This window comes from Gopherus evgoodei, chromosome 3, assembly GCF_007399415.2.
Source record: "Gopherus evgoodei ecotype Sinaloan lineage chromosome 3, rGopEvg1_v1.p, whole genome shotgun sequence".
Lineage (NCBI taxonomy): Eukaryota > Metazoa > Chordata > Testudines > Testudinidae > Gopherus > Gopherus evgoodei.
The window spans coordinates 30,396,816-30,424,747 of record NC_044324.1 but is presented as its reverse complement, the minus strand read 5'-3'; the positions used below and the strand labels follow the sequence as shown (position 1 = coordinate 30,424,747).

Below are 27,932 nucleotides of genomic sequence, written 5' to 3'. Positions count from 1 at the left end.
CAAAAAAGTTAATATATCTCATGACAGTCTACAAATCACTGAACAGTAACATCTGAAGTAACTTAACTGCTGTAATTATTAACTGTGACTTTAAGGATTGAGACAGTCCTTACCTGAAACACTGAGTCCTGCTATTTTACATCTTCTCTGAAGCAGCATATACTAACAGCTCCATTATGAGGGAAAGGAGGACAGTAGACTCTTCTAGTTCGGCTGCAGATCCGAGTGAAGGGATGGGGACTTTAAGGCTGAAGCGAGAGGTTGGACTGATTAGCGCTGTGTCGTTAATTGCTGGAACCATGATAGGGTCTGGGATCTTTATGTCTCCAGAGTGGGTGCTGTACCATATGGGTAGCCCTGCAGGTGCTCTCATCATCTGGACTGCTTGTGGTCTGCTGGTCATGTTTGGAGCCCTGTCGTATGCTGAACTTGGGACTATAATTAAAGAGTCAGGGGGGGACTATATTTATATCTTAAGGAATTTTGGCTCTCTTCCTGCTTTTCTTTTCGCATACACTTCCATCATCGTGGTAAGGCCTGCCAGCATGGCAGGTGTCTCTTTAAGCTTTGCTGAATATGCTGTTGCTCCATTTTACCAAGGATGCTCAACCCCTCAGGTAGTGGTCAAGTGTACAGCCGCTAGCTGTATCCTGCTTTTAACCATCATTAATTGTCTCAATGTGAGGCTGGCCACAGCCATTATGAACATATTTACAGTGGCCAAACTGTTAGTTTTGCTGGTCATTGTGATAGGCGGAGTGGTGTTGCTCATCAATGGACACACGCAAAGTTTCCAGGATGCCTTTCAAAACACAACTGCAGGTATTGGGCCAGTTGGAGCGGCATTTTATCAGGGACTGTGGTCCTATGATGGATGGAACAACCTGAATTTTGTGACCGAGGAACTTAGGAAGCCTGAAGTGAGTGAATTATATTGATTTTACTTTATTTGTTTAATTTTGCAAATATCACCCTTGATTTTTTTTAAGCTAATGAGAGGGGCAATACTGTCTAGAGGTTAAAGCACAGAGCCACGCAAGCTAGGCTCTGTCCCTGACTTGTTGGTGATTTTGAGCAAACCATTTAACTTCTCTATGCTTTATTTAACAAGCATGTGGGCAAAGGAGATCCAGTGGATTTTGTGCATTTAGATTTTCAGAAAGCCTTTGACAAGGTCCTTCACCAAAGGCTCTTGAACAAAATAAGCAGTCATGGGTTAAGAGGGAAGGTCCTCTCATGGATCGGTAACTGGTTAAAAGACAGGAAACAAAGGGCAGGAATAAATGGTCAGTTTTCAGAACGGAGAGAGGTAAATAGTGGCATCCCCGAGGGGTCTATACCAGGCACAGTCCTATTTACAATATTCATAAACTATCTGGAAAAAGGGGTAAACAGGGAGGTAATTTGCAGATGATACAAAACTGCTCAGGATAGTTAAGTCCCAGGCAGACTGTGAAGAGCAACAAAAGAATCTCTCAAAACTGGGTGTCTGGGGAACAAAATGGCAGATAAAATTTAATGTTGATAAATTCAAAGTAATGCCCATTTGAAAACATAATCCTAACTGTACACAAACAATGATGGGGTTTAAATTAGCTGTTATCACTCAAGAAAGAGATCTTGGAGTCATTGTAGATAGTTCTCTGAAATCATCCACTCAATGTGCAGCGGCAGTCAAAAAAGCAAACAGAAACTTGGGAATAATCAAGAAAGGGATAGATAATAAGACAGAAAGGATCATGTTGCCTCTATATAAATCCATGGTATGCCCACATCTTGAATGCTGCGTGCAGATGTGGTCGCCCCATCTCAAAAAAGATATATTTGAATTGGAGAAGGTTCAGAAAAGGGCAACAAAGATGATTAGGGGTATAGAACGGCTTCCGTATGAGGAGAGATTAATAAAACTGGGACTTTTCAGCCTGGAAAAGAGGCAACAAAGGGGGGATATGACGGAGGCCTATAAAATCATGAGTGGTATAGAGAAAATAAATAAGGAATTGTTATTTATTCCTTCTCATAAAACAAGAATAAGGGGCCACCAAATTAAATTAATATGTAGCAGGTTTAAAACAAACACAAGAAAGTATTTTTTCACACAACACACTGCCAACCTCTGGAACTCCTTGCCAGAGGATGTTGTGAAGCCCAATACTATAACCGGGTTCAAAACGGAGCTAGATAGATTCATGGAAGATAGGTCCATCAATGGCTATTAGCTAGGATGGGCAGGGATGGTGTCCCTAGCCTCTGTTTGCCAGAAGCTGGGATTGGGTGACAAGGCATGATAACCTGTCTGTTCATTCCCTTTGGGGCACCTGCCATTGGCCACTGTCAGAGTACAGGATACTAGGCTTGATGGGCCTTTGGTCTGACCCAGTATGGCCATTCTTATGTTCTTATTTTCTCTCTCCATAAATTGGGGATTAAAATAGTCACCAATCTTTGGTTGAATGGAGCCATGTGAGTGCAAAAGTATACAGAACATATTTCATACCAGTGCAGCACCAAACAAATGTACATATCTAATAGAAGGTGCACAATTCAATAGTAAATTAAATTACAATGAATATCTTACATTACACAGCACTTCTACCCAAAGAATTTTAAACACTGAAAGGCAGACACCTTTAGGGTGGAAGAAGACAATCTATGGAAATACAGCACACTGTTCCACAGCACAGGTGGGAACAGGAAGAATTTTGGTCAGGTGCTCTCCACTTCTGATATCTTCAGTAAAAACCCCTGTGTTTAGTATTTGATAGTTCACAGATGTTAAGGCCAGTAGGAACCATTGCAATCACCTAATCTGATTTGCTGCATAACACAGGCTAAAAATCCTCACCGTGCTCTCAGTCCAGTTCTCAATGGACAAGTATTCATATCACAAAACTCCATAGGACAGTTAGGGCTAATTGTCACCTATGAGCTGTGATCTAAATCTGATCTAACCCTTTGACGTGTTGAATGTTCAGCAATACACACTGATATTTCATCAATTTCAGGGAAACATTCATTGGATGATGCAACAAAACAGGTGGTCTTCAGGATTGGCAGCAAATAAGCTAACGTTAAAATGATCAAGAGTCATGCAGCAGATTGAAGTACAATACATCTTTGTAAATGCCTAGTTTAATTATTCACTTGACAACATAATTATATATTTTTTCTCCGTTAGGAAAGGAGTACTTTCTGGTGGGAAATGATAGCTTGTAATCTTAAAGAGTTGTGGCTAAACAGATGGCACCCTTGGAAAATCATTATTCAGTCATAATTGGACCCTCAGAAACTAATCAATAAATAAGGGACATTTTATGAGAACATGTTGGGCGATAGTATGTCTAGTGGGTAGGGCATTGGCCTGGAGTTCAAAGATTCTGGATTCTATTCCTGGCTCTGCTGCTGATTTACTGTATAACCGTGGGCAAGTAATTTCACCTCCCTATGTCTCTGTTTCCCGCCCACCCTTTGTTGGTCTTGTCTATTTAGATTGTAAATCAATCAAGGCAGGAGCTGTCTATGGGTTTGTATGATGTCTAGCCGAAAGGGACCCTGATCTCAGCTGGTGTTTCTAGGCACTATTGCCATACATGTAATAATTATAAGTGTAACTGACCCCCCATCTTGTCTCAGATAGGCCTGTGCAATGGCAAAGGTGTCGGCACATACAAACATTACACCACAAGCTTTGAAGCAAGTGTTGTCTGTGCAGCTATAAGAGCCATGTAGGCATTTAACATTTGATGTCATTCCAAGAATGACAGGCGCTCTGAAAACAAAAGAGATCTTTATTCCCAGGGCAGGGATAGAATGAAAGTCATAAATTAGTGAGAATGTTACACTAAACAATACATGTCATTAGGGTATAACACAGCCAGCAAATCCTGAACTAGCTACTGGTCATACCAACTCTTTGGTTCAGACCAGGACAAAATGGCATGCATCTGTGTGGTCCTTTGGAGGAATCACAGAGGCATTTCCAAAACTGGGACTATCTGTGGTGCAGATGTCTTTCCTTTTTGTTCCTTTTGTTGTCTCTCTAGCAGGAGTCTCCCCATGATACAGCCCTGCTCCTGCAGACTTTAATTCTGTACCAGCACCTGCTGCACCCCCTGGTCTCTCTCTCTCTTACACACACACAGTCTCTCTCTCTCTCTCTCTCACACATACACAAAATAAAACAATTCTAAACAAATTAAGCTAATTCTCCTATAGGATGGGAAGGAAGGGCGAGACTGATATTGTTATTTGTACTTTAAACACTTAGTGGTGCCAGCTACTCTGATTATAGATCTATCCAGGGGTGAAAGTAACTTGTCTTAAAGGACTTACTGGTATGCCGGAGTCCTGAGTGGGGGTGGTCGGGGCCTCAACTGGAAGAGGCTGGGCCTTTAAATCCCCCAGGCCCTTGAAATCCAGATTTAAAGGGCCTAGAGCTCCAGCTGCAGTAGTGGTGGCTGGGAGCCCCGAGCCCTTTAAATTACTGCTGGAGCTACCAGCTCCAGAGGCATTCGGGAGCCCCGGGGCTCGGGTGGCTAATCCGCTCATCTACCAGTGCATGGGCATCTCCAGTGGTTCTGGTACCCAAACCAGATGGGGAAATATGCTTTTGCGTGGACTACTGTAAGCTAAATGCGGTAACTCGTCCGGACAACTATCCAATGCCACGCACCCATGAGCTATTGGAGAAGTTGGGACATGCCCAGTTCATCTCTACAATACACTTAACCAAGGGGTACTGGCAAGTACCGCTAGATGAACCTGCCAAGCAGAGGTCAGCATTCGTCACCCATGCGGGGGTGTATGAATTCAATGTCCTTCCTTTCGGCCTTCAAAATGCACCCGCCGCCTTCCAGAGGCTGGTAGATGGTCTACTAGCTGAACTGGGAGAATTTGCAGTTGCCTACCTCGATGATGTGGCCATTTTTTCAGACTCCTGGCCCGAACACCTACTACACCTGAAAAAGGTCTTTGAGCGCATCAGGCAGGCAGGACTAACTGTTAAGGCCAAAAAGTGTCAAATAGGCCAAAACAGAGTGACTTACCTGGGGCACCAGGTGGGTCGAGAAACCATAAACCCCCTACAGGCCAAGGTGGATGCTATCCAAAAGTGGCCTGTCCCACGGTCCAAGAAGCAGGTCCAATCCTTCTTAGGCTTGGCCGGATACTACAGGCGATTTGTACCACACTACAGCCAAATCGCTGCCCCACTGACCGACCTGACCAAAAAGACCCAGCCAAATGCAGTTAAGTGGACTGATGAGTGTCAAAAGGCCTTTACCCAACTTAAGGCAACCCTCATGTCTGACCCTGTACTCAGGGCCCCGGATTTTGACAAGCCATTCCTAGTAACCACGGATGCATCTGAGCGTGGTATAGGAGCAGTTCTCATGCAGGAAGCAACGGATCACAACTTCCATCCTGTCGTGTTTCTCAGCAAAAAACTGTCTGAGAGGCAAAGTCACTGGTCAGTCAGTGAAAAGGAATGCTATGCCATTGTGTACGCCCTGGAAAAGCTACGCCCATATGTTTGGGGACGGAGGTTCCAACTACAAACTGACCATGCTGCACTAAAGTGGCTTCATACTGCCAAAGAAAACAACAAGAAACTTCTTCGTTGGAGTTTAGCTCTCCAAGATTTTGATTTTGAAATTCAGCACATTTCAGGAGCTTCTAACAAAGTAGCTGATGCACTCTCCCGTGAGAGTTTCCCAGAATCCAGTAGTTAAAAAGTGTTCTTACCATGCACAAGTCTGTTAGTTATATACTTAGTGGTATATGTAAAGGTGCATGTGTTGTATTAATCTGTTTATTTTCAAGTTCTAGAAGGAAATCGCCGCCAGTGAGCTTCCCCACTGTCTGCAATTTGGGGGGCGTGTCATAAACAGATAGCTAAGGGTTAACATCTCTTTCACCTGGAAAGAAGTAATCTGAACACCTGACCAAAGGACCAATCAGAAAACAGGATTTTTTCAACTCTGGGTGGAGGGAGTTTTGTGTCTGTGTTCTTTTTCTTCTGCCTGATGCTCTCTCAGCTATGAGGAGTGATTTCTATTTCCTGCTCTCTAATCTTCTGTTTCCAAGTTGTGAGTACAGAGATCATGTATTTACATGTCTATAGTTGCTGGAGTGCTTTGATTTGTATTCTTTTTAAATAAGGCTGTTTATTCAATATTCTTTTAAGCAATTGACCCTGTATGTGTCACCTTAATACAGAGAAACCATTTGTATGTATTTTTTCTTTCTTTTTTATATAAAGCTTTCTTTTTGAGACCTGTTGGAGTTTTCTTTTCTGGGAAATTTCAGGGAAATTGAGTCTGTACTCACCAGGGAATTGGTGGGAGGAAGAAATCAGGGGGAGATCTGTGTGTGTTGGATTTGCTAGCCTGATTTTGCATTCCCTCTGGGTGAAGAGGAAAGTGCTTTTGTTTCCAGGACTGGGAACGGAGAGGGGGAGTCACTCTGTTTGGATTCACAGAGCTTGTGTCTATGTATCTCTCCAGGAGCACCTGGAGGGGGGAAGGGAAAAAGGATTATTTCCCTTTGTTGTGAGACTCAAGGGATTTGGGTCTTGGGGTCCCCAGGGAAGGTTTTTCAGGGGGACCAGAGTGCCCCAAAACACTCTAATTTTTTGGGTGGTGGCAGCAAGTACCAGGTCCAAGCTGGTAACTAAGCTTGGAGGTTTTCATGCTAACCCCCATATTTTGGACGCTAAGGTCCAACTCTGGGACTAAAGTTATGACAGGGCCCGGGGCTCCAGCCTCTGCTACCACAGCGGAGCCCCGGGCCCTTTAAATCGCCACTCTAGCCCCGCTGCCGGAGCCCCGGGGTAGCAGCAGCGGCAGTGGTCTGGGGCTTGGGTGGAGATTTAAAGGGCCATTGGCTCCACCTGCTGCTGGAAGCCCCAGACCCTTTAAATTGCTGGCCTGGGGAAGCTGGTACAGTTGGCGGTGTACCGGCTCTTGCTGGTACCTTGGACCAGACCAGACAGGCTTCCTTTCACCGCTGGATCTATCTAAATACCTAGATAGATAAGAGTGAGTGTGAGGGCACTGATGGTACACACAAGGCTGCTCCTGACCATGGTCTTCCTCTGCTCCCCTCACTTCTACTCCTGATCCCTTCCTCTCCAACCCCTGGCAGTCACAATTGTAAAGAGAGTTTGTAAGCACATGGTTGAGGAAGCAAACAATTATACATGAATGTCCCAGTGAAGGACCTTGGCTATGGACAGTTATAGTGAACTTCTGCATTCAAGGCCTGGTCTTTCAGTCCTTATTCAGGCAAAACTCATTCATGTCAATAGAATTGTTGCCTAAGTGACGACCTCGGGACTGAGTCCATTGTGAAGATATTGTGTGAAAAACATGATTTCACTTTGGCTACATCTGCTCTTAAGAGTGTACAAGGTTACATGTGCATATACTGTGTATCCCATATCCATGACATGTGTCTACATATGCCATGCTGGGCACTGGTATATGCTGTGCAAAGGCATATATCTGCGTCTGCACTGCCCCTTTTTGGTATGTAACATTAGTGGTATCCCAGAGTCCTATGCATCGCTGGACACACTCTGAGAACCACCTTGCTGCATGTTGCTGGTACTGTACCCCGCCTCCATGCACTTGACAACGTTAGCTCCCACTCGTCTTTCCCTTCTGCCAAACTGTGTTGGAGGTATGGAACAGGTCCAGGAAGATGTGGTTCTGCTTCTGCTACTGCTCGCAGGACAAATGTTCATGGGGTGCAGTACTGGACAGTGGATGGAATTAGTCCAGAGAGCTGTCAGGTGATGAAGATGGCTGACCTAGAGGGGGAATGAAAATCCACTCAGGTCCCCTAGAATGGATGGTTTGAATGCTGGGATCATGATGGTATGCCATGAGTGGACCACCACTTCTGGTCCCAGAGAAGTGGCACAGTGTGGTGGGATGACATCATGCTGGAATCTTGGGACGGTGACCAGTGCCTCAGAACTTCAGAATGAGGAAGCAGACCTTCATTCAGTTGTGCCAGGAGCTTGCACCAAGCCCCCACGGCTAGACCACTCGATCTCAGAAACCCATACCAGTGCAGAAGCGGATGGCTATTTCCCTTTCAAGGAAATCAGGCAACACCTGGACAGCATCGGTCAGTTGCCAACCAGTTCAGGATTGGGAAGTCAACTGTTGGGACGGTGGTTGTACAGATATGCCATGCTGTCAATGCTGTAATCTACCGATGTGTGGTTGGCATAATGCAAGTCTCTGAAATTATAGTAGGATTTCAGAGGATGATTTTTCCTAATTGTGCGGGGTCATGGACAGAACACACATCCCTACACTTTTCCCACTAAAAGGGGCCAGTAAATATGCGAACTGCAAAGGTTACTATTCACTGGTTCTTCAAGGCTTGGTGGACCGCAGGGGTTAATTCATGAATTTAAGCTCTGGACACACAGGGAAGGTCCATGATGCCAGGGTGCTCCGGAGATTGGGGTTGTACTTCAAGAGAAAAATGGGAATTTATTCTTTCAAAACAATGTAACTACGTATGGTGCTTCTGTGCAGACATTTATTCTGGGGACTCTGCGTACCCACTCCTACAGCGGCTCATGAAGCCTCACCCCGACATCTCTGACCCAAGAAAAAGGGAATTAAACTACAGACTGAGTAGCTACAGAACGGTAGTGAAGTGCGCCTTTGGGCAATACCTCTGGACCCATCTGGATGCCAGCATGGCCCATGGGGTTTGGATTATCATGGTGAGCTTGCTTTGTATAAACTATGTGGGGTTCAATAGGAATACTGCCACAGCCAGTGGGCACAAGACAGAACTGCTTTCCCAAGCTTATGCAGGCAACCCCCACCCATGTGCACACTGGTCCTCGGTCCTGGAGGGCCAGCAAAATTCATGATGCTGTGGGCTGACACATAATGGCAAAATGAGGAGCCAGATGGTGAATTGGGACTGTGTCGGGGTACACTATTATGACAACTTAACACACTTCAAGGGATACCTTGATTGGTTTTGATCCCCTGCAGTGAATGTTCTAACTGAAAGCAGATAATTGGGGGAGGACCCTCAGGGTTAACACCTCTGGTCATGGTTTTGCATTGTGGAGAGTTTTAATGGAGCAATGTTTTTGTTTCATGTTAACTGCTCTGTTTGGGGTCGGTTTATGGGGAGTGTGATTCACCCCACACAAGCCTGGAAATGATTAATGTGGCCCAAGAAGGGTTAAGTAACCTGGTAGGCCGCACCTGAGGGAGAGTTAGGCTTGATGAGCAAGCACTGATTGAGGAAGAAGCCCAGCTGGGCAGGAGCAGGCAGGGCTGGTATAAGGGCAGGAAGAGAGGGCAGAAGGAGGCAGTGCTGTGGAAGTCTGTGGTTATGCTCTGGGCTTAGAGAGGGAAAGGAGGAGACCCAGGGGAAGAGTAGAAGCCCTAGGATCCTGGCCCTGAAAGAAAGGTTTAACCACAAGGGTGGTGGAGCAGAAGCCTGATGGGGTGGAGTAGGAAAAGGCTCAGGAAAATGGCAGCAAGGTTTAGGATGGTGCAGACCTTGGCTGCTGATTTGAGAGTGCCTGGACTGGTACTTGGAGCATGGATGGGCCCAGGTTCCCCTACCACTCACTGGGGAAGCAGTGCAGGGGTCTCAAACTCAATTTACCTTAGGGCCAGTGCCAGTCCTCAAATCCTTCCAGTGGGCCAATAATGTCACTGAAGATGGTGTTCAGAAAAGAAAATGTTTATTGTATTTTTTATTTTGAATTTTTTAGAAATAATAAAACTGTCATACAACTTTATACAATTCTTCATCTGCCACAGAGTTTTTAGAGTTTGCCAGACACCTGACAATGCTTCAGTTCTGTCAGTTTGTTGATGTTTGGCCTTGGTGACTGAGCAGTTGAAACCTTCAGGATTGCAGCAAGGTGTGCATCAGAAGGTTGTGTTTGGTATTTTGACTTGTTTATATTCATTGTGGAAAATTTTTTCTCACAAATGTAACTATTACCAAACAAGAACATGATTTTTCTGAAGGTTTTGCAACGCTTTGGGAAAGATGGTGGTGGCTGTCTGAAGAACTCGGTAACATCCTTGGTTTCTCTGAATTTAGTCTTTAAAGATGTGTTGCACTGCATATCAATGAGTTCCATTTGTAAATCATATGGTTCTGTTTCCACATCAACAGAAAATGGATTAGCAAACATATTGAAGCTTTCTTTGTGCTTTCTGAAATCTGAAAATGGCTGATCAAATTCTTACAAAATCAAGTCAAGTTTAGTAGTGTATTCAGAACCACTGAACTGTATTTCAGAGCCAAGCTCTTCCACAAGTGACTTACATGCTGGGAAATGAGTGAGAGTCCCCTGAGAAATCTGATTTTCCCACAATTTTAGTTTAGTTGTGAATGCTCTCATATTATCAGACACTGCTGTAACCAGCTGACCTGGACCTTGCAGCTTCAGGTTTAGGATATTCAGCTCTTGTGTTATGTCACCAAGGAAAGCAAGATCTGTCATCCATTTGTGATCTTCAAATTCTGATACAGGCATTTTAATTTCTTCCATGACTCTTTTCACCTCTGCTTTCAATTCAAAGAATCTCTTTAAAGTAGAACTCCTGCTTAGCCAGCGCACCTCAGTGAAGTAGAGCAAATCACCGTATTTAGATTCAATTTCCTCCAAGAAAGCATGAAACTGTCTGTGCTGCAAACCCCTGGAGCAAATGTAATTCATACATTTCACAACAACTGACATGACATTGTCAGATTTCAAAGATTGACCACACAGTGCTTGTTGGTGAATGATGCAGTGTAATGCTATTCGTTGCTCAGCATTTTGGTCAGCCAGTTTTCTTTGTACTAGTGTTACCTATCCATTTTTTTGACCAGGGCTGCCCAGAGTGGGGGGGCAAGTGGGGCAATTTGCCCCAGGCCCTGGGCCCCTCTGGGGCCCCCACGAGAGTTTTTTGGGGCCCCTGGAACGGGGTCCTTCACTTGCTCCGAGGGCCCCGGAAAACTCTCGCTGGGCTCGGGCCCCCGGAGCTTCTTCCGCTCCCGATCTTTGCCAACGGGAGGGTCCTTCAGCTCCAGGATGGAAGGACCCCCCGCCACTGAATTACCGCCGAAGCTGGACCTGCTGCCAAAGACCCCAGGCCCCCTGGAATCCTCTGGGTGGCCCTGTTTTTGACCAATGATTTCTGAGGCCCCGTCAGTGGTTAAGCTTGCTAACAAGTGCTATGGCAGACTGTATTGTTCCAGTGCTTCTGTGAGGCAGTGAAAAATTTCACTGGCCATTGTTCTACCATGCATTGTGGAAAAGCTGAGCAATTCTTCAGTTACTGCCAAGTTTTCATCAACGTCTCTCCCAAATATGGCAAGCTGCTTACTGTCAACCAAATCGGTACTCTCATCAATTGTGATTGAATATGCACGGAAAGCTGTGCTTTTCTCAATGAGCTGCCAATCGATATCTTTAGAGAGCTCAAGAATATGCTCTGCTAGGCTGATATTGCTGAAAACCTCTCTCCTATCAGAACATATGATCTCACTGACTTTAATAAAGCATTGTTTAATAAATTCACCATCAGTAAATGGCTTCCCACACTTAGCAATCGTTTCACTCATGACATAACTTGCCAAAACTGCTGACTCTGACTTTTTTCTCGCTGTCTGAAAAAGCTGCTGCTGCTTCGCTAATTCTTTTTTCAATTGTAAGACCATCTTCTCTCTGTGTTCTCCCTGACATTTATCATATTGCTGCACATGTTTCGTTGTGTAATGTTGTTTGATATTGTAGTCTTTTAAAACAGCAACTTTATCTTTGCAGTTCACGCATGAGTTAGTCTGTTTGTACTCAGTGATAAAGTCTCTGGGACCACCAAGCACCTTCACCAAGACCATCCTACCATGAGGCAGTTCCTGCTCCACTTTCCCACACTCCATGCTCTGCTGACAGCAGGACCTTGCTGAGCACAAAAGCGGCTGAGGAGACACAGTCATGGTCTGCCCACTGGTCAGATGCAGGTGGTGAGGAGCATGGCTACTAACCTAAAGAGATGGGGCGGTGGGTGATTCTAACCCTCCCTGTGTTGTGTGTCTGGGATTATGCTCCCATCAGGTTCAGTGCTCCCGCTGAGATGGCCTCCTCCTACACAACCTACCAACATGACATGGGACAATGAGTAAAAAAGTAAATAAAAGGCCCCATTTCATTACACAGACCTGCAGTGCCGACAGCTAGAAAGAACCTTTTTCTTCTTATCTTCACCTTATCTTATCTGTCAGCACCAGGCACATTGCCTCCGTGCAGGCACCGCTCCCGTTGGCCACGGAGTCAGCACTCAGGGAGGGGGGACGGAGGCAACATGCCCCCTCACGCTGTTATTGGAGCCTCATGAGTCACGCCATCTCCTAGCCCATTTCCCACTCTTTTCTCTTGCTCCCTTGGCCTCATGCCGCCCTGGCTGACTGTGCCTGGCGACTAGTAATGGTATCACTGTCACTCTCCCCCGGCCAATGGGAGCTGCCGGGGGCAGTGCCTGCAACAGACAGAGCTGGCAGCGTGGCTGCATGGGTCACGGCTCCACTAGCAACAGCAGGGATAGGGAACTGCTTGCAGGTAGCCAAGCTGCCCGAGGTGAATGTCCCCCAGGCAACAGACCTCAAAAGTTTTATGAATGACATATTGCCTAGTGCAACCCTTGAGAGTGGTTGGATGGAGCAGGATGGAGCAGTGTTGGGGGTAGAGGCATGTGAATCTCTCCTGCCCGCTCCCCTGCCACCCTCCCTCCTCCCAGCCGGCAGCTGCAAAGGCCAGATGAAAGAACTTTTTAAAAAGTTTCCACGGGCCGCAGTGGGGAGGTTCTTGGGCCGCAGATGGCCCACGGGCCGGGACTTTGAGACCCCTGTATTAACGTATATACGTGGAACAAGAATGGTTTGTAACAGGAACAAATGACCCTCCCCCCACAGACAAATTCTTTTACAACTGGGCAAAAATTACTTTATGCAAAGACATCTCCACAACCTTCTCTTCTCCTTGAGAAGAGGGGGAATGCCCATGGACTATTGTGTGTGTGACAAATGGGGACATCTCCTGTGTGGCTTCTGGAGGCCGAACACAGGCTGTACTAGGACTGGACCGGGCTCCCTCGAGAGGAGATTTTGGTGAGTGAGGAGGACATAGTGCTGGGCATCCAGCATGCCCCTCCCCAGCAGGGAGGGAGTTGGGATTCACTGCTGCTGGAGAAGGAAGAGGTGGTGGTGCCTGTTCCCGTAAAGGATCAGTGCTCCCAGCAGTGGGCAGGCCCTGAAAACATTATGTTACCAGTTGAACTAGGGGCTGTATGAGTGCATGAGTCTATTTCCTCTGTGCACATCCCATTGCCCGTGCTGTATCTCCATTTTCAGGAATGCCTCATCCTGCCTAAGAGCCTGATCCTCTCTTGTCCTAGGAAAGTCCAACTGCCCCTGACTCCTGTCTGCACCAACAAGCAGGTCCTCCAGAGTCCTTGATATGGCTGGGGGGTCCCTCTGCCCTACCACCAGAATGGGTTCCCTCTCAGCAGCAGAATGTCTTGCCATGACAAAGACCTAGGTAGAATTATATTTCATTTTTATCTTGGAAGGAACCTAAATCCCCTCACATAACACAACTGTACTGCTGAAGGCCACAGTATTGCTACTTTTTAGAATCCAGGCAATGCAGCTGTTACAGCCCCCTTCTTTCACACTACTTTGGCAGACCATAAGGAAGCAGCCGAGATTTAAAATGGTGAGATACCTGCCTTACTTTTATTAAAATGAAATGTTTACAGCGTGTGGGGTGGGTTTGGTTCTTTCAGGGGTCATGGTACAAGTCACCGTTCTGTTCTTTAAAGGCTGCCCATTGCTTGGAGAACATAGCAGTCCTGAATATACCAGAATGGAAAAGACTGGAGGGCACCCCGTCACCTATGCTAGAGAGATGTTTCTAATAAGGGTGACCCCTCTATTGCTGAGTGGAGGAGTTTGGTGAACTAGGGAGCTGGACCACACCCATTTGCCCTGCTGTTAAACCTGGGGAACCAGCTTGAATTTCTGCTGCACCAAATATTTGCTGAATTATGCCCTCAGGGCTGGATGGAAATTTGAGAGGAAATTGACTAGCTAGCAGACAGAGTTTCCTTCCCATGGTAAAGGAACAAAGAACAACAGAAAACATCCACTCACCCCTGAACTCATCCCACACCACCCCGCCCCCGCCCCCATCACCAGAAAGTCCAACCCCTGTGTTCAGTGAGCAGCACTGAAAGGGACAGGGAAACCACAGAAGTGCCTTTTCTTCACTGCACCTTTGGATTAACACCTCTCCACTGCTAAGGGACACAGCATTGTGTCGGAACCGCCAGAGAGGATGCCTCACTCACCCCACTTCTCCCCGCTTCTGCAAAGTGACTCAGTGTAGAGAGAGGCCACATGGACTGGGAATGGTAATAAACATTTGCAATGGTCACAGGGAGAATAGAGTGCTCTGCCTTTCCTTGGACCAGCAAATGGTTCCCTTCCTGGACCCACACCCAAGCCACCACCTCTCCTCCCCCTCCATGCAACTCCCATTTGCAAAGGGCAGGAAGTGGAAGAGAGAGAAGTGGGGCAAATTTCAGTCTTTAAGTAACCGTAACCATAAGTGTCCTAAAATTGTTCTTTTCCCACCCGGGCCCTATCAGAACCTGCATCCCTGTCCCTCCGGCCTCTATCTCTGTTCAGCGTGCTGGCCAACAAAGGCTCAGGCACACAGAGACACAGGAACTTTGTTATAGCCGCTGCTAAATGCTTTACAGTGGTTCATGGGAATTCAATAAAATAGGTTATGGCACAAGAATGTACATGTGACCATGTCCACACTCACCCTATCAAAGGTTTCACTGTGCATTAATTGTCAATGAAGATTTCAATTCCAGAGTGAGCTGGCCATCAGCAAGAAACCACTGTAAATATCCATCGCTGTGTTGGAGCCCTTAGCTCATCCTTCTTTATCTCTTCCCTAGGTGAACCTTCCAAAAGCGATGATGATTGCCATTCCTTTGGTGACATGCCTATATTTGCTGGTAAACATGAGCTACTTCGCAGCCCTGACTCCAGCCGAACTTCTGTCTTCGGGCGCTGTGGCTATCAGCTGGGGGTGAGTTATGTGTGTACTAACAGTGTCACTGCGGCCCAGTGGCTAGGGCACCAGACTGGCATTCAGGAGAACTAAGTGCTACTTGCAGCCCTGCCACTGGCCTGCTGAGTGACCTCGGGTAGGTCACTTCACCTGTTTCCCCACCTGTAAGATAGGGATAATGACACTAACTTCTTTTGTAAGAGGCTTTGAGATCCACGGATGGAAAAGTGCTATATTATTATTAGAGAACTGGATTACTTTTTATATTTTTGTCAGCCCAAAGATTTCCAGAGCACCTCCCAAGCCATATAAACACAGTACCGCCGAGATGGACCCATAGAATGGGATAGTGCCACACAAAGGCTCACAGGCCAGAAAGGGCTAGTCTGATCTATTCTGGACTCTGGCTCAGACCTTGGGTAAACTGTGTCTTCTTAGACCCTTTTTCAACCCCCTTAGTGCACCCCTTTCAAGTAACAGGTCTGTGCCTCCACTTCTCTTGGGAATGGGACCCTGTAGCGGGGTGGTAGCCTGCTCCGGCCCTGGAAGGGTCAAAGCCAGCCCTGGGATAGGGCTCAGGCTGCTAAGCAAAGCCTGGACTGATTGAGGAAGTAGCCACGGCTGGGGCCACACCCCAATCAGGCTGCAGCTGGCCCTATAAAGGGGCTGCTAGGCTGGCACTCAGGCACAGTCTCTCTCTAGAGTTGAGAGGGATGGGCCTGACTGCTGGGAGCTGAGCAGGGTACCTAGACTGGAGCAGGGCTGGGGAAAGGCCAGAGGAGCTGGGGAGCTCTGGCCTGGAAAGCCCCAGGCTGCAGGCCTTGACAAAGGCCGGAAGGAGTACTGGGGTTGCAGAGGGGCAGCCCAAGGGTAGGCAGAGGCAGCAGGTCCAAACCCCCCTTGCCAATGATGAGTGGCTTTTACACTGCAGTCTGCCCCAGTGAGCGGCAGTAGTCAAAGACTGAGGCGAGATGGAGATAGGGGTTGGGGGTTCCCTGGGGAGGGGAGACCTAGTGACACTGTGGGGTACTGCAGGGGGCAGAACCCTGAGTGAAGGGACACCGGGGTTCGGGAGGGACACGGGGCCAGCGGCAAGGCAAGACGCTGGCCTGCAGAGGGTGCTCTGGAGGCTGGTGAGCTAATTCCCTGGACGATCATCCGGAGGTGCCGCAGGGGTGCGTTGTCGCCCTGCTACAGACCCACAATTCAAACACTTTCCAACTGGGTCTCTGGATTACAACCCCTGGTTGTCATCAACCGTGTTACCAAGTAGGCCCAAAGGGTTGGGCACCTTCAAGAGTTTCCCTTTGGAAGCCTGTGGAGATCAACAATGTGCAGTGACAGAGAAGCAGCTTCTTGAGAACAAAGTGTGATTCATCTGCCAATAGGCTCTCAGCATGCAGAGAAATGGATTTCGGACAACAAAGACAACTATCCTCGTACTGTCTTACCTACTCTTGGCATTCCCTCAAGCCCCCAGATAGCCATGACTTAGCCTTGCTGTCCCCCATTCATTTGGGGACCAAGCAACAGCCTGCTTGCTGGAGACCCTGACTCTCAGTCAGTCTGTGTCAGCCTGCGCCAGCTGACAACTCCCTGGAGGGCAGATCTTGTAACTGATCAGCATCTTTTGATCTCCAGGTTCCCAACCTTGACAAAACTGCATAAGGGTGGTCTAGCTCGACAAACCTTGGCGCTCAGGGATGTGAAAAATCAATTCCAATCAGCACTGTAGTTACGCCAACCTAATCCTTGGTGTAGATGCAGCTAAGCTGATGGAAGAATGCTTCCATCGACCCATTTGCCATCACTTAGGGAGGTGGTGTTCCTCCAGCGACAGAAAACCCCCTTCTGTCTGTGTCTACATTACAGGGTTACACTGGCATAGCTTCTGTGCTATAGGTATGCCACTATAGTCCCTGTAGTGTAGACATGGCTATGTCACCAGGGTCGGGTACAAGAATTGCCTCGCCACAGCTGTTAACTTGGCCACTGTGTTTGAGTATTTGTTGGGATGTGCGCTGTCCAGGCCATTGTGTTACCTTTCCAGCTAGATTCCCCTATCATCCCCCTTTCGGATCTAACTCCATATAAATAAACACACAGAGCATGCACAATATTCATAAAAATAATAAATCCCCTTACCTTTTGTGATGAAGCGGGAATGTTCTTAATGTGTTCTTTGAATACTGAGTGGGGAGTATTGACCTGGGAAGGTTGCAGGGGAGTTTTGCGGGGACTGGCTGCATTGGGGATGGGAGACTTTCCTTGAGGGAGGATACCTGAGCACGTAACCTGAGAACCCAGGAAGGGGGTTGGAGGCCAGATGACACCTCTGCTTGGGAAACTGGACAAAGGCTGGGGGGAGGAGCCGGGGGGAGGCTGAGTGAGATGGCTGGAGGGAGTTTCAGTTTGGAGCTGGCTGGGAAAATGGAGGGGAGTTCAGATGGGGCTCTGGCCTCCCAACGGGGCTCTGGCCTCCCTGCCCCCCCCCAAAGATTGACCTAACTGTGGAGGTCCTGTTGTCTGCAAGACCTGTCTTGGACTGTGTTCCTGTTGTCTAAATAAACCTTCTGTGTTACTGGCCGGCTGAAAGTCACGGTGAATTGCAGGAAGCCAGAGGTGAATCATAGAATCACAGAATATCAGGATTGGAAGGGACCTCAGGAGATCATCTAGCCCAACCCCCTGTTCAAAGCAGGGCCTTGTCTCCCCCACACTCCGTAATACCTTTACCTGTTCATTGCAAGCTCTCAGTTACATCCACCTCTAGGACAGGAGAAGCAGATGGCCTGTTTGCGCAACTTATGTGTCTTTTTCCGTGTGTCTCCTTTTATTGCTGCTCACTGACATTCCCTGGGCAGCCTCTCCAACTTGATCACTCCGTGCCTCTTTTCAAGGCCCGTGTCCTGTGATGATTTAGTATTCTTCTTTGATCCTAGGCTTTGCCTTGGGAAAAGTAAACCATTCTAGCTTGGCTGGAGCCAACCAGGGGGTATCCCTCCATTAACATTTCCCCATTGTTTCCTCAAGGACCCCTAGCGTTCTCCATGAGAGTGCCACTGTTTCATTTCCTGTTTGTCCCCATTCTAACAACTTCCTTAAATTGAACTCCTTGCTGTTAGGCAGGATAATATTAAACAGATAATCTGAGGCACAAAAGGTATTTATAAAAAGCCAACACATCACTCCCTCATTCTCCACACCCTGCATACACAGACCATAGAATTTCATCAAGTGATCCCTGTATCAAGCTCCTGGCTTCTGGGTGAGATATAGCATATATTTTAGAAAGCCATACAACTCAGATTTTAAGACTTCAAACGACAGAGAATCCACCACACTTCTAAATAAGTTGTTTATGGGATGGGAGGACAAATTTTGGCCACAAACACTGAGGCAATCTCTATTCTTATTAAAATTCAACAGGACCTTTGTTTCTAGGGGTATGAGATAACATCTCAGGTTTTAAGAACTCATTTATGCTCTTACTGCATTGTTAATAACCCTTAATATAATTGAAAACAGGAGGTCAAAGGACCAGTGTTCTGCTCAAACCAGTTACAAAACCCCATTAAGTTCTGGGGGCATGAACTTTCTCTGCACTTCCTTTCCTGTCATTCCTGATTAACGTGTTATTTGTGACTTCTCTGTTTTATAACCTGCCTCCTTCTCCTGCTTGACTAACCTTTTCACTCTGAGAGCACAGCTTTGGAAGAAACATGGCCCCAGAAACCAGGAGGTGGGCCAGTGTGCAGTGCAGTGCATGTCTGAGGGAGAAGAGGGAGGCCCATGGTGACCAGGAAGTGGGTAGGGCAAGATGCCTATGGAGCATGAGTGAAGGTTCCAGCAGCAGTGCAAGAACTCTGAAAGTCACATGTTAACTGCTGGTTAAAGTAAAAAAAGCTGCTAGAGAAATGCATTATCTAGTGGCCAGAGCACAGGACAGGGAGCTAGGAGTTCCTGAACTCTTGTCCTCCCTCAGATAATTATGGCTGAAATTTCAGAAGCATGGTCTCCCTTTGGGCATAATTTGCATCCACAAAACTGCCTCAGCATTTCTTTTGAGTCAGCAATTGGGTAGCAAATGCAAATCTAAATGGTTGCACCTTGAGAAAGCGTCTCAGATTTGCACCTGAAGATCATTTTCAGGGCCCCAAAAGTGCAGCTGCCAATTTTGTAGGTGCAAAACAGTGGGGTTGCCAACTCTTGTGACTTTATTGCATGCCTGGTGATATTTGGAGTTTTTTCTGAAAGCCCCACCTTCTGGAGTCATGTGATTATGTGAGGCCCTCACCTTCATTTTTTTTAAAGGTGGAGCCCTCCTAGATTCAGAGACAAGCTTGAAATCATGAACAATGAAGGCTCAAAAAACAGAAGGCAAACACCCTTCTCCCTTTTAATATTTTTTATATCATGATTTGTAAGCTCATCTTGTATTTTGGAAGGGACCTAACTCATGATTTTTGAACTCCTGAGATTGACAAGACTGAAACAGGGTGGCCGAGCCTTAGCCAGGCTGAAAGTATAATCCAAATCTGGTGGCTTCCAATACAATCTGCCGCAAGTGCTGCCATATCCCCCTCTCCCACCCCCCGCACCCCCTCACACACATTTGTTTTCTCTCTTCCTTTTTCTTTACAGTGGTACAGATGAGTTCAAGCCACAAAATTCAGATTGAGATTTCAAGCATAAAATGATTGGGTTAGAAAGGACCACAAGGGTCATCTCATTTAACCTTCTAAAGATGTTTGGATCTGGGATTTTGGTCCATTAAATGCACACAAATGGTGATTTCTTTGACAGGCCAATGCTGTTGTAATACATTTACTATTGTTAATTTCGCCCTCCATCATCCCCAAAGGTAGAATTTAGTTTTGTTTTAAGTACCAGTTTATATGCAGGAACAAGAGGCTATCATCCCAGCATCTGCCTCCAGAGACCTCTGCAACCTTATGTTTGGTTTGTTAGGGGAACACCAAGCTGGATGGAGCCTGCCTCTCAAGTTTTTATGGTTCTGATTATCCTCTTACTGATTTTAAACCAGTGTAACTCTATTGACTGATACGGTGTCATGCTTGATTTACTCCAGTGAGAGAGGAGAATCAGATCCCCTGTGTTTAGCAACCTTCATTGGACAATCCATAAACTGTTTTCTGGACTCAAAGAAATGCAATTCTAGCATGTCTCTGAGAATGTACTCTGGAATCATAAAGCAACAGGGCAGTAACTAATGCTGAGGTGTTGAGAAATGTACATGCGGATTTAAAGAACTATGCTTTTAATGCATGTTTGAGGGAGTTGTTGTTTCATTGTTTCTTTGTTCATTTTTTGGTAATAGTAATAATTTAAAAAAACCTCTGACAACCCTTCGGTTTCACTTTAGCATTCTTCCCAGGATTTCTCTCCTGCCTCTTTAGATAATTAAACAAGAGGCCCCAATCCTTTACTCCTATTAAAATCAATAGGACTTTTGCTATTAACTTCAATGACAGCGAACACAGGCCCATGGTGTGACAGTCATACTGCATTCTTTGAATGAATGCAATCCAGGGTTCAATCCTCGGCATAAAAAAACATGAACTACCATTCCTTAAGGGCATTTTTCTAGTTGGTCAGGATGACCGCCTCTGCTGGCGACAGCATTGCGCAACTAGTTAAAGATGAATTAAGGAAGAGAGACTGATGGTCTTCCTCTGTCATGTTTAAAACCATTTGCTTTTGCATGATCTGTGGCTTTGCTGTTTTATTTCCCTGTCACTTAGGAATAAAGTCCTGGGCAGCTGGGTCTGGGTGATCTCATTGTCTGTGGCGCTGTCTTCATTTGGGTCAGCGAACGGAACGTTTTTCAGTGGAGGCCGTGTGTGCTATATTGCTTCAAGGGAAGGCCATATGGTAAGGGAGTGGAAACTGTCTATTTAAGGTTCGTGCTATTTCCCCCTTAATGGTGGCACATGAAGGAAAAAGGGGAAAAAGCTGCTTTGAGCCATTTACTGATATATAAAGACATCCTCTCTGTTTGACCCCCCCAGTCTGTTTTGTTTTTTAAAAAACACACACATTAGAAATATTAGTTCCTAACTCCCTTTTTGCTGCAGGATTTTAGAAAACTCTGTGGATTGACTCTTCAGTTGCTGCTGGCCCAGCCACAGCTGAAGTGGGAGGTGATGCGGAATCAGACATTGTTCATAAACTCTACCCATTCAGGCTTGTCTGCATGTGGAAAGGTGCGGCTCTGAGCACCAGCAACAGAGCGTGCAGACGAGGTGTGGGCTTTTTTTTATCCCCAGGTCATTTACTGTGGTGGAAATGCCTGCACATTGGCTACATTCGTGCTCACACCATTGCTGGAGCTGAAGCTGCACATGTATAAGATCAATGGTGGGGTTGGGTCGAGGGGAACTATCAAAAACGTTGAGTGCAGACATAGTCTCAAAGTCTTTCACGCTTAAGGGTCTCTCTCAATGGTTAAAGTAAATTGAAATAGGATGAGGCGGAGGGGAGGGGAGCTGTGAGGGTGTGCTGATCCCTATGCCAAGGAGAAGAAGGGGAGCTCTTAGCAGGGAAGCTGTGTTTCCTCTAGCACCCCCCTATTATAGTTCTTGCTCTCCTCATTTCTCCTCCCACCTGCATAAGTGTAAGACTCTGCATCCCCTACGGCCTCAGCTCATGGACTCTTCAGTGTGTTTAAATGCCTGGGCCCATGCAAACAACTCAGGGGGTTATGTGTTGCATGGCTCTGTCATAAACAGATAGCTAAGGGTTAATGTCTCTTTCACCTGGAAAGGAGTAACCTGAAACACCTGACTAGAGGACCAATCAGGAAACAAGACTTTTTCAAATCTGGGTGAAGGGAAGTTTGTGTCTGAGTTCTTTGTTCTAGTGTTCTGCCTGTACTCTCTCTCGGCTATGAGAGGATTTCTGTCTCCTGCTTTTCTAATCTTCTGTTTCCAAGTTGTAAGTACAAAGATAGGTGGTTTTTTTTGTATTTACATGTGTTTAGTTGCTGGAGTGTTTTGAATTGTGTTCTTTTGAATAAGGCTGTTTATTCATATTTCTTTTAAGCAATTGACCCTGTATTTGTCACCTTAATACAGAGAGACCATTTTTATGTATTTTTCTTTCTTTTTACATAAAACTTTCTTTTTAAGACCTGTTGGAGTTTTTCTTTAGTGGGGAACTCCAGGGAATTGAGTCTGTGCTCACCAGGGAATTGGTGGGAGGAAGAAGTCAGGGGGAAATCTGTGTGTGTGTTAGATTTACTAGCCTGACTTTGCATTCCCTCTGGGTTAGGGGGGAAGAGAGATTAGCTCTCGGTACTTCTGTTTCCAGGACTGGAAATAGGAGAGGGTGGAATCCCTCTGTTTAGATTCACGGAGCTTGCTTCTGTGTATCTCTCCAGGAACCCAGGGAGGGAACACCTGGAGGGGGGAAGGGAAATGGTTTATTTGTTGTGAGACTCAAGGAATTTGGGTCTTGGGGTCCCCAGGGAAGGTTTTTGGGGGGACCAGAGTGCCCCAAAACACTCTAATTTTTTGGGTGGTGGCAGCTTTACCAGGTCCAAGCTGGTAACTAAGCTTGGAGGTTTTCATGCTAACACCTATATTTTGGACGCTAAGGTCTAAATCTGGGAATTATGTTATGACAGGCTCCTTTTAGAAATGAAAGATGGTGTCATCCATACATAGAAAGTTTTGGGCTGCATATGATGCTCTGGGCAGTTTGGGATCTGAAAGCTCTGAGCATGTGCATTAACAAATAGTTCAGAATGTATGCCATTACCCCACTTTTCAGGCAGTAGGGTAGTATTATAACTGAGCACCTATACTCATTTCAGAAATTAGACAAAGTGCTCTCTTTAAACCCTCCCATTCAGAACCAAGCAAGGGAAAGGCTAGCAAGTTACCCCACATTCTGTAACAAATCAGAGTTTGTTTGGGGGCTGGTTGCAACAGTCTTTCATTTCTAGATTCTTAATTCCCCAGATGGTCCCACTGATGTCAAGTCCCATTGGAAAGTAACTGAAAGTAGCAGAGCTGGAGAACAATGAGACTGCTGAGATGGAACAAGGCAGAATTTGCTTTCAGAATCTTTATTATTAATGATGATTAATGATCCAGAAAGAATCTAACTTGGCTTTCAGGTACCAGCTAGAGGCTACAGACTGACAGAATCCCCTCTTTTATTTGCAGCCTGAGCAAATCTTATAGGAAATCATTGAGCCATGATAAAAATAACCTTGAGGCTTCCATGCTTACACTCTTCAGAGTAGAACTGCTTTTTAATTAGAGTGCTTAGCTGCTGGTTAAGGTCCCAATCCTGAACGCTTGCTTCAGGCAAAACTCCCATTGCAGCCTATGGGAACATGAGTATGCGTTTCAGAATTGTCTGTCTGTTACCCTTTGCTTTGACTTTCAGCCAGATATTCTGTCCATGGCTCATGTGAGATGCCTCACGCCTTCCCCTGCTCTGATATTTACATCAGCCATAGCTTTGATAATGATAATACCAGGAAACTTCAGCAGCATAGTAAACTTCTTCAGGTATGGTTAATATTTCCATTTCCCCTCCTTTTCCCAGAATCTGTTTTTACATTTTTAATACAGTCTCTCTACCTGCTGCCTTCATTAGCTCAGGTTATCATTTTCTAGCTAACAATTTCCGGGGAAGAGAAGAAGGGAAAGTGTGTGACTAACAAATTTGTGACACGTGAATGCTGCTGTGATTCATAGTAATTTACAAACGGATCCATATCTGTTGTTTTCATAGATTATAAGAAGAAGCCACTTTGATTCTCTCGTCTGACACTATATAATACAAGCACAGGATTTTTCAGAATCAATTCCTGTTTGAACTAGAGCATATATAGAAAAGCATCTAATCTTTTATTTAAAAATTGCTAGTGATGGAGAATCTACCACAAACTTGGTAAATTATTCCAATGGCTAATGATATTTTCTCCATTTTAAAGTTTTGATCACTCTAGGTGAGAAAAATGGAGTGTATGTTGATAAGTGTTGGATTTAGGACAATTAAAAGGGGTTCTTGTGTACTAAAGTTAATTATTCCTTTCCTTTTTAAGCAGTGCACTTTCTTAAAGATACATACAGTTGCTATCTGAAAAACAATGCTTTTATAGTCAGCTGATCTAATTCCTGAACTCAATGGTAGTAACTTTTTTTTTTTTTTTTGGCAGTTTTACAGCTTGGCTTTTCTATGGCACAACTATTGCTGGTCTCCTGTACTTAAAGATTAAGAAACCGGAACTGCCAAGACCATATAAGGTAAAATTAAAAAAAAAAAATTGTTGCCCATGGAAGTGAGAATGATGTTGCACGCTTGATAGACTTTACCAAATATTCTCTTTAATCCCATCTGGAAGGACTGAACATTAGTGTACTATGGAGACAGATAGCTACCTGCGAGGAAACTGCTCTAAAGCTCATTAAACATGTATTGTATGTAAAAAAAAAAAAAACAAAAAACCCACTGCCCCTCATACCAGGGAAGGTTTATCTTTAGGCCTAGATCTCAGACCCTGCTTCTTCTTAAGGATGAGAGAGGAAAATAAAATCAGATTCTGATCTGAAAAGCTACTTCTGGCTACTCCTGGGATGGGTCACCCCCTTCTGCAGGTAAACATGTGAGAAGAGGATCTAGGAAAAGGAGTGCTCTAAAAAGTAGCTCCTGAGTCATTTTGCCATGGCTGGGGCACATGTTTGCTTCCTAGGGTACTGGTTCCCAAATACAGCTTAGCTCATTGAATCCATATGAGGTCCTATTCTGGAGTCACGTGTTCCTCTCACCAGTGCCCCGATGGACTTCACAGCTCCAGAGAAGATGTGCTTCAGGGCTTCTCCTGTTAGGTGGGGAACTCATTAGAAAGGAGAGTTCCTAGGCAAAGAGAAGTTCACTGAAAAAGAGAGCACAGAGCAGGCTCCATTCACAATCCATTGGCTTTTCTTTGGGATAGGAGCAATGTGTAGATTTTTGGGGTTCTCCGTGAGGCATGGAGCAGGTTTAATATTTAAAGCTAGACTTGACAGAGCACTAGTGACGGTACAGTAGAGCATGGCCCTGCACTGGCAGGGTGATGGAAAAGTCCCAGTAAGGCACCTATTACCTGTGATTCTGTCCTGAAACTAAGCCAGCGAACTCCATGTTGTTGGCTAAAGAATGAAACAGTGGAAGTGCAACCCCCTGTTCAGTGTGTTTTATGTGCCTCCCGGTTCTCAGTTCACACAGGTAATGGGCCTGTTACAATTTTTAGCTTGATAGTTTTGTCTCTTTAGCTCAATCTGTAGCAACTCATGTCACTAATTCCTGAGGTCCCCTGACCTTGGCTAACATGGCAGTGGCCATAGAAGGATCTGTCCTTGTGACACACCATTGTCTGCAAGAGAAACATTTTCATACCCCAAGTAAAACTAGAGTTTTTATTAGAATTTTGCCAGAAGGGTTGGGGCCCAGTTGGGAGTGAGCAGGGGCTGAGGCAGGCACAGCAGTGCTGCTGAGCAGTAAGGCTAGGGAGATCTGTGGAGGATCCCATCCATGCTTTCCCTATTAAACAAGAACAACACCATTGCCTTCGGCAGTTCGATACCCTGCTTTCAGGAAGGAATCACGCAGTTAGAGATGGAAAAGAACAATTGGGGCATCTAACCTATCTCTCTGTCAGTGCAGGATTATTCCCTCTTGTTTATTTACAGGTCTTTGATGAAATTTTAAATTAAATTAAATTTAAACTTAATTTAAACTTAATTTAAAGTTAAATTTTGGATTAAATATTTTTAAGGCCAAACTTACAGAAATAGGCTACTTGGGCATCCACCCGTCGGTGCATGTGTAACCCATATCTGCTTGGTGTGACACTCCGTCCCCCTCTACTGGCATCTAGAACATCTAGAGCAGGGGTTGGCAACCTCTCAGAAGTGGTGTGCCAAGTCTTCATTTATTCACTGTAATTTAAGGTTTCGCGTGTCAGTAATACATTTTAACATTTTTAGAAGGTCTCTTTCTATAAGTCTATACTATATAACTAAACTATTGTTGTATGTAAAGTAAATAAGGTTTTTAAAATGTTTAAGAAGCTTCATTTAAAATTAAATTAAAATGCAGAGCCTCCCAGACCAAGATCCAGGCAATGTGAGTGCCACTGAAAATCAGCTTGAGTGTGCCTTTGGAATGCGTGCCGTAGGTTGCCTACCCCTGATCTAGAGATTAATGAGTCTGCTACAGCCTTTGGCTGTACACCAAGCTTCAGCTGTCCCAGGTTCAATCCTGCCTGCCGATGACCAGGTCTGTCGGCATTACACAAGTACAAGTGATCAGTCAGACACCATTATAGGATTTGTGGTTCTGTGTTCATAACCCTCAGTGTACCTAGAACATGCGCACACAGGTTTAATGGCTGGCTGAAGAGTTTGGGCCCAAAGGCCCAGTTTTGCAAGGTGCTGAGTGCCTCCTGGAAAGTGCTATTCCAGGAAGGGGGAGGGCATTCAGAACTTCACAGGGTCAGGCCCAGGATATATATGGTCCTTTACAGAGATGTTTTGCTTTCACAGGTTCCAATTATTATACCAATAATTGTGCTGATTGCATCTGTGTATCTGGTGCTGGCTCCAGTCATCGACCAACCGCAGATGAAGTTCCTCTATGTCATCCTATTCATCCTTAGTGGTATCATTGTTTACTTCCCATTAGTTCATTACAAACGCCATCCCCAGTTTTTACAGAGAGTCACTTTGCATCTCCAGCTGCTCCTGGAAGTTGCCCCGACTGCTAAGAACACGAACTGATTTAACATTCACTGTACTACACTGTTGGCTGCTCCTACTTATTTATTCCAATACTGAAGACCATATTTGTTTGAGATATATGTGCAAAATAGCTCGTTCATAGGGGAAGCAGAATAACTACATTAAGTAGATTGGAAGAAAATGGAACAAAAACATCTGGTAGATAGACATGAGCCAATGGAAGATTCCTTGTGTATTTTCTGGGGATACATTCTCCCTTCCACACACACATTCTGGACCCCCTACCATTGCTGAAGACTCCCCAGTGCATCATGTATATTTCTATCCTGGCAAAGAGGGAGAGGAATTCTCATGAAGGATTCATACTTTTATTCAATCAAGGAAAATGTTTTGTCATTACATTTGTCAAATTTAGAAAATTCTTCATCAGAATAGGAAATATGAGTGAGGGTGCAATTTGGGGGATTGTATGTAGGGTCATTGCAGTTGCGGACATGCAGAAATATCCCTTCTTGTCCATTATGAGGTCTTATTTCCATACATGTGACATGGGGGGAGGGAGGGATTCAATGTCTGACTTTCAGTTCCAAAAAGACCAGTGTGCTAAAATTGCAGCTTCACTAGCTCAGTATGTAAAAGACTCTGCTCGCCACACAAAATGGGCTAGGGTACTCTCGAAGGGGACCAATGCACACATACACAACCATGTGCATCACCCTATTTTAAGCCAAAAGCCAAGTGCCATTCTGTAATGACCCCTGCCTCTGTAGGTATAGCAGTGCAAGAGAATGCACTGCAATTTGAACTAAGAACTGCCCTAAAACCACAGAGATGAAAGAAGCATCTTAGCTAGCTCAACAACTATGAGGAAACATAGTCCAATAATGGGCAGTGGCGTCCATCTGTAGCCCACACTCAGCAGACCTTTCTCCTGCATCCTTCCTCAGGTTCTCTTGTTCTCAGCTTTTCACTGATTTTTGTTTTACTTCATTTTTAACAGACTGTTGAGTTGAGTCTTTTAAAGTGAAAAAATAGTCTCC

General features: G+C 45.5%; 1 protein-coding gene across 1 annotated transcript; it reads left to right on the top strand.

Annotated features, from left to right (window-relative positions):
* Positions 1 to 176: 176 nt before the first annotated feature.
* LOC115647682 (b(0,+)-type amino acid transporter 1-like) lies at positions 177 to 26,931 on the top strand. The gene is made up of 6 exons (XM_030554372.1): positions 177 to 920; positions 15,018 to 15,151; positions 20,899 to 21,028; positions 23,552 to 23,676; positions 24,330 to 24,417; positions 26,698 to 26,931. Exons 1-6 carry the CDS (start codon positions 177 to 179, stop codon positions 26,929 to 26,931), a joined length of 1,455 nt encoding a protein of 484 aa, XP_030410232.1.
* The last annotated feature ends 1,001 nt before the right edge of the window (positions 26,932 to 27,932 follow it).